Below are 7,839 nucleotides of genomic sequence, written 5' to 3' on the forward strand. Positions count from 1 at the left end.
CTGGGCCCCCCCCCAAGTGGCCGAACGCCAGGGCCCGGTCGCAATTGCGACCGCTGCGACCCTGGTAGTTCCGCCAGTGCCATTGCCTCTACTTCACCCTAGGAGTTCAGCTCAAATTTATAGTTCAATACAATGAATTACTGCAAACAAGGTCTAGAAAAATAATCCCACACAGTTATGCCTTCAGTGTACATGTTTTGGATAAAATAAATAAAAAATAAATGTGATATTGGAAATGTATATTGCTTTCAGCACACCCAGTAAATTTACCCATTAGCCGAGCTGAATTCCTCCTGAAATAACTCTCATTGTCTTCAAGTGGCCAGTTTGCGAAAACATTAATTTGGTTTATTAGGGCTTGCATATCTAACTTTAGCTGATTAACTCATGTACCATAATTCTGTATTTGGCTACATTTCATTTTTATTCCACTTCCAAAATGTGCAAAATCAAATGTGCAAAATCAGTCCAATTTCTTAGAAGGAATGTGATCCTCTTTTGATTTCACACAGACCTACAGCCACTCGATGGTGCAGAAGAAATTCATATGTTCCTCAGTGCTATTTAGTGGTGGTAACGCTATGCGAACAGCATTCACCCAGTTGTATTCTGAGTGAAAGATTTATAAATCAGCCCTTTAATGTGTATGTCCTGTAAATTTATTTTTATTTTTTTAACTTTTGAGTTCAGAATGATTTGACCCATATTGGGTTCTTACTGTTATCTGGGGCTCTGTTAGAAAGATTTCCCCTCAAATACTTTCCCAGTCACAACAGTTTTAGTAGACAGAAAGTGAGAAAAAAATCCCCAGCATCAACCTTGATGGGATCTTTGTCTTTACTATGGTAGGGGAAGGCTAGAATGTTTGTAATATTTGTATTGCTGTTTGTGTTCCTGATGCAGATTTTTCCTATATGCTGAAAGGGTTGTAACCAAAACAGTAAGTACTGGAGCCCTGGATAGCAATAAACACCCAACATGTAGTTCTAATCCTTCCCATATTAATCTAAAATGGTTTGGCTGCACTTACACTTCAACACCTATAATGAATTCTTAAAGTGGACCTTACCCTCTTCAGCAGTAAAAATACATGGTTCATGTACCTATTAATGCTAATTCCAAACTATCCACAAATTAATCTATTTTCTAATCAAGAACTAACTCGGTTACTTATACATCATTCTACTTCCTGGTCTCTTTCCCTTCCTGGATTTCCCACCCCCTAGGATGATGCGCAGACAGTTCCTGTGCCTGTGCACTCAGCGCTCTACTTTTTCTTTAAATGTTGCCAAAATATCCCTTTCCCAAGATCTCACAAGATTTTGCAGTTTGCAGATGAGATCTTTATGAAAAGCACTGGTGACATAGCCAAGGCCTAACAGCTGCCCCCTAGGAAGACTACATTACCACTGTCTTCCATAGAGATCTCATCTGCAAACTGCGAAATCTCACAAGATTTCAGGGAAAAGTATTTTTTGGGCAAACGTAAAGAAAAAAGGGTTCTGAGTTGACCACTCAGTGTACAAGCATTGGAACTACCTGCGTGTCATCATGGGGGGTGGCAATGAAATTCATGAAGTGAAGGGAGCGAGGACAAGGGAGAGGAGCCCTGGATCTAAGAACACCAAAGGTATTAGGCACAACAAAATCCTGCATTTAAAAGTAAAAATATCTTTAAAGGTGGCTTTACTTTTTTATGATCTGGGTGAAGGTTTAGCTGAATTAAAACTATCCTATCATAAAAATAAAGAAGCCCCAATAAAATGTACCTTGTAAAATGGACTTTTAATACTTACATTTCCTACTGCCTGCACTTACAAAATACTGTCCTGTTTAGTAGAAATATTTAACCTGAGATCTTAGGGAAACTGACACCTCAGGGAGTGTCAAAATCCTGGGTGCAAATGTAGAGTTGCCTTGTTGCACTCCTTACTGGAAAGCCCCAAATCAGATGGGGGGGAGGGGGTGCTTTCAGTGACCGCGGATGGCCCGCCAAGTAGTACAAATGAATGGATGTCACCAGCACACCAGGAGTATTGCAATCCAAATTCTTAGTTTATTGAAACGTCATGTCATCAGAACTAGTGCTTTTCGGGGCCACGCAGGGTCCCCTTCATTCATTGCTGAGCCTGATGAAGGGGACCCTGCGAGGCCCCGAAAGCGCTAGTTCTGATGACATGACGTTTCAATAAATGAACAATTTGGATTTTAATACTCCTGGTGTGCTGGTGACATTCATTCATTAATATCCTGGGTGCCTTGCAGTTCTCACTGGTTCCTACTGCTGATTTCCATGTTACTACTGTATCCCCAATAATATGTAGGTCAGAGGGAGAACTGGGCTGGGATGCAAGAGACCCAGGAGATCAACACTAGAAGTGTTGGCAGTGGGAAAGGTAAGTATTGAGAGTCTTCAATTACAGGATGCTTTGTGGCATATGTATTTTATGACAGGGTGCATGCTCATCTGCTGCTCCAGAACTTCTTCCGCAATAACTAGCAATCCCATTACGATAGCATGCAAAGCGAAAAGATGATGCACAGTTTTTATTGCAGGTTTAAATTTGATTGGTTGCCCATATAAACTTCCAAGAACTTTGATGATTAGATGGATTTTTTACATGTTTAACATAAAGTGGCTAACAAAACCATACTGCTGTGTAATCGAGAATGTCTAGTAATATTAATCTAGCTGATAAAAAAAGAAACGGCTTGTACTGCTGATATACTCTACTATAAATCAAACATTGATTGAGGAGTGATTACAAATTTTTTGTCAGTTACCCTTGAGCTAGATCAAGTAAGGAGGCATTTTCTCAAACCTGCAGTAGGAACACGAAGCACTCAGGTAGCAAATGAGACAAATTAGATCAGAACATTTAAAGGATTAGAGTGATACTGGAGTTTGAGCCCAAGATAAATAGACAGAACAGCACATAAACACAAAAGTAGAGGGCGAACCAGTAGCAAGAGCATGACAGATTATGGTTCGCTTTTCACTGGCTAATTATGACTTTCAAGCTGACCCTTGCTACTAGTTTGCAAGTAAGTAAAGTACTGTGATAACATTGTTCTTTACTTATAGAAGAACACTAGTTGTGACCACAGGCAAATGAAAGTCGCAGGGTGCAAATTTGTTGAATTATGATGATGATGGCATTACCGCACTGAGCAAAGGCAAACCCCAATGTACTGCCCCTACAATTGTGCCTGAAGATGTCATTAAGCATAATCATGAGGAAGGTAGACATATCACTCAAAAGAAAGCAAACTCCTTCTGAAGAACTTCATCAGCTACACTAAGAAAATCAGCACTACCAAGGCCAAATTTTGGTTTGCGAATTGGTTTTGGGAAACTCCAGTAGTGGACAAAGAACGTGAGCGTTAAAAAGCTGATGACGGTAGGAGTGATGTGTGGGGACTGTTAGATGAATGAAGTGTACTGGATGAAAGTTTTTGGGGGCAGAGTTCAGAGGCTAAGGAATTGTTAGAATTACAGGTCTGAAGAATTGTTATTAGGATAAAGTGGGTTTGAACTTTTTCAGGGGGAGCAGAACATGAAGATTTGGAGGACACTGAGGAGTGGACGCTTAAGCAAACCTGTAGCATACGAAAAACATAAACTAAGAGACATAACCTAGGAGAAAATACATATCTGTGCTTTTAGTATATACATTATGGAAATTTATATTAACTATGTTTTCTTTTCTATTTGCTTGCTTGAAAATGTTTACCTAAAAATACTGCATGTTCAAACCTCAGGTTTACTAAAGCCACACACAAGTTTTTGTTTTTTTGTGAACACACAACATGTCAAACCTAAAAGGAATGTTGCTCTCCACCCATTATGTGGGTAGCGTTCTCCTTTAACATCCCATTTCCCCCTGACCTTGCATAGAGAAATTAAGATTGAGCTGTTTTATAATTCTCTGTCCAAGGTCATTCCAGATCAAGTTGATTGTTATAAAGCATTTCTCCATTTTAGTTTGCAGAGGAACATGAGACAACTTAAAAGCTGGCTGCCTAGAAACCCAATGAAGCTTGACAAGGAAGCCCTTCCAGACCTAGAAGAGACGGATTGTTATACAGCTCCTTTCAGCCGGGCTCGCATGCACCAGTAAGTAAATAACAGTAAAGGTGATGTGTTCATTGTTCATTACGCTGGATCACAGTAAAGCACATGGGTTATATGTCAGCAGTTTTAAAGATTTAAAGGGGCCAGTGGTGCAAGTAATTTGGCAGTACATCCTATATAGTTTTGTTTTTTGTTTTTTATCAAGAGACATGTATGATCTATAAGATATAGTGAAACATAAATAATAATTCAAAGTGAAAACAATGCCCCAAATTTCCTGCAGCCCCAGAAGACCTCTGACAAATCTCTGTCCCTAACAAGTCCTCTCCGTCCTGGCCATACCTCAGCATTACAGCCCCATAAACTTCTATCTGTTTTTCTCCCTTTGCCACCCGAGGCCAGAGGATAATAAATTAGCCCTATAGACTTGTATTGGGCTGTAATGCGGAGGTGTGGCCAGGACAGAGGGGAAATTCAGCAATGCATGTAAACCAGGCTGCGGCCACCAGACCTCGGTAATTATGCATCTGTGAAGGGGACAAAAAGGGCCACTCATCCTTTAAGAAGTAGCACTTATGAATTAAAGACTCTTTATTGAGACGGTCATATATGTGTTACCCTTGAAAACAGTGAGATAGTGAAACAATGAAGAATTTCAGATAATAAAAAATGCTCCAGGTTTGTGGACACTGAAAATGTATTTGATTTGAGCTATCTGTTATAAGATATAATTGCACTTCCGAGGCACTTGTTTAGTTTTCTGTTTCATAACTTTTTCTGCAAGGCTCTAAAACCCTTTGAAAAATTTCAGCTTGTAGAGCCAGCTAACATGATGATCTTTATTGAACATAATAAACCCCGTTTTATTTAACACAGAGATTTTTATTAAATTGAAAAGTTAAAATTGATTTTATACCTTTTTGGTATTGGATTTATCACATTAGATTTCCTGCCAACCTACTTCCAAGTTGATCTAAATCACAATTAGGCTTATATGAAAGAACAATTTCATTTTCCATTTTTTGTTTTGATTAAATTCTATAATACAGAGGTTTGTACAGACTGCTTAATGCACATCAAAAAAGTGTGATTCATAGGATTTTGAGATGTGAGAGTGTTTATACTCTGCAAGTTAATATTCACTTACTTTTCATTACTAGAAGCCAGTTTTAATAAGCATAAATTTGAAAAAAAGAAAGTGTGAGAGAGCGAGAGAACATGAAAAGTAAAAACACTGCATAGAGAAAAACTAAAAGAAAAAAAATGAGAACTTTGTAGTGCTATACAATGGTTGTGCTTTACTGCTATGGAAGTCTATGGGGGTGATTTACTAACCTAAACACACGCACGCACCAGGTGCGTGTGATTTTTACACAGCAAAGCGTATTTATCAACCAAAAAGTCTCTATAAGCATATTTCCACTAATGCCATATATGGAAAAATCATGCACATGATGCATATATAATGCTGCTTCACAGTTTAGACAAAAATGGTTAGCTCATGCATTTACATTCCTGCATTCATCAACGCAAGCAACACAATGTAGAGCTAATTTACACAACATCACCTTGCAATTCAGGGCAGGGCTTTGCACAACACACCTGCTGGGTGTGTACACACTACAAAGGTGTTTAGATTCCACCCATAGATCATGCTGGGAGGGAACACACTACAGAGGTGTATACATGTTCGTGGTGTGTTTATAAGGTTAGTAAATCAACCCCTATAAGTCAGCTGACTCATTGGGGTTGGTTTACTAAAGTCAAATTGGCTGCGGTCACTCATGCAATGGCATATCTTTGTTTTGTTTTTTACTTTTAATTATAGAATTGTTGTGTGTAAGCTGGTCTCTTTGCAATTAAATGCATTATTAAAGTTGCATAATGAGATTGTACATAATAATAAAATAAATATCAAAAGTGCACCTGTTTATTGAACAGAGTGGAATGCATAAGTCGAATGCATAAGTCGAATGCATAAGTCTTAATAGTTCATAAAATGTGTTCAACGTATAACACTTATATCAGTGGTGGGCAACTCTGGCCCTCCAGCTGCCATGAGGCATTGCAAGACTAACAGTTACAGCCATGACTCCCAAAGGCAGAGGCTTGGGATTTATTTAATACTGGTATTTATATAGCGCCAACAATTTACACAGCACTTTGCACATTCACATCAGTCCCTGCCCTCAAGAAGCTTACAATCTAAGGTCCCTATCTCACATAGGAGAGCAAATTTACCCTTCAGCATGTCTTTGGAGCATAGAAGGAAACCAGAGTACCCACAGGAAACCCATGCAAATTCCCTCCAGATAGTGACCAGGCCAGGATTTGATCCAGGAATCCCCAGTGCTGCAAGGCAGGAGCGCTAACCACTATGCCACTGTGCTGCTTTGTAGTTAAGGCACAGCTGGAGGGTTGAACTTGCCCACCAGTCTATGAAAATGCTGTGGTGATTAGCGGTCTAGAGTATATAATGTACAGTAAACCTGTAAACAATAAGTCAAGGACACTGGACTTGCTGTATTTTTCTTGAAGATGTTTCACTGGACATCCGACCAGCTTTCTCAATTCAGAATGACTGATGTACAGTAAAGTATTTAGAGTGGAGAGGTGTGGAGAATCATGGTGTATTGTACTGTGCAGTGCTGTAGTATGTTACAACTATTACAGTGTACCGAAAGGAACAATCCAGAGTATGTCACTTGCAGTCAGTGTATTGAGTGCTGCAGTTTAGAGTATGTCACATACAGTAGAGTACAGAGTCAGGTGGTCCACAGTATGTCACTTAGAGCACAGTGTACAGAGTTGGATGGTTTGGAGTATGTAACATTTGCACACTTTTTCTAGAACCAAAGCAAAGATCGAGTTCTTCCTTTGCAGCACACAACCCACAGAACTCCGTCATGTGAAAGGGTGTGGGTGGTGTTACATCTAATTGTCGCTTCCTGGGTTTCTCTGTTAGTAGAACTATGAAATATCAAAACTGAATGATTTTACATGTGACCGCTTCAATGATCTAATTGAAGGAAAACATTTATGACCTGTGGCCTATAGAACTATTATACGATAATAATTGCTGGAACTGATTGCACTTCCAAAAAAATATAGAAGTGTGGGCATTATGCCCAATTGGGCATTTTCAGAGACCTGCTGCCTGCCTCTCCATCAGTATAGGTACCAGAAATGTTTTCATAAAACTCTAAGTAGTCAACACCTCAAGACAAGTTCCCTGCTGGAGTGAAAGCTATACCTCTCCCTGCTTCTACTTCATCCATTCTATAGATCTGAGCTTTATGAAGCTCTCATTTCTTGATAATTCACCCACCAATCATCAGATCACCAGTCATTAGGGGGGCAGCTATGAAATAAGGAAGTAAGGCGCCTCTTCTGCCATGGTTGCTGCCTCCATACAAAGACACAAGGCATGAGAAGTTAGTAATGGCCAGGGCATTAGGTCACCTGCTGGGTGCGGAAGGTATGCCTGCTACCCCCTTTCTGGCCAGAGTGTCCTAGGTTGCTAAAAACTCCCCGCAACCTATAACGCTCTTGCTGGCATCCTGGCCAGCTCACTGACATCACATGTATGCCAAGAGCCAAATGGGACACTCTGGATGGTGTACTGCCCAGCTCCTAGCAATCAGTGACATCAGTGAGCCAGGCAGGATGCTGGACACAGCCAGAGCCAGAGGTAACAGCAGCACTCACTCCCCCCCATGATGTTCATCAACATGTCCATCTCTATAGCCAAACTCCCCATCCCG

General features: G+C 40.1%; 1 protein-coding gene across 1 annotated transcript in view; it reads left to right on the forward strand.

Moving 5' to 3' along the window:
- The window catches only part of LOC108793133 (anoctamin-3-like), a 110,241-nt gene that overhangs the window by 12,337 nt on the left and 90,065 nt on the right, over nucleotides 1-7,839 (forward strand). Inside the window, exon 4 of the mRNA XM_018564089.1 lies at nucleotides 3,986-4,117. Within this exon, the coding sequence (XP_018419591.1) occupies nucleotides 3,986-4,117 (132 nt within the window). The remainder of the gene's footprint in view (nucleotides 1-3,985; nucleotides 4,118-7,839) is intronic.

Source organism: Nanorana parkeri, unplaced genomic scaffold (genome assembly GCF_000935625.1).
Source record: "Nanorana parkeri isolate BGI_ZX_2015 unplaced genomic scaffold, ASM93562v1 scaffold724, whole genome shotgun sequence".
NCBI lineage: Eukaryota > Metazoa > Chordata > Amphibia > Anura > Dicroglossidae > Nanorana > Nanorana parkeri.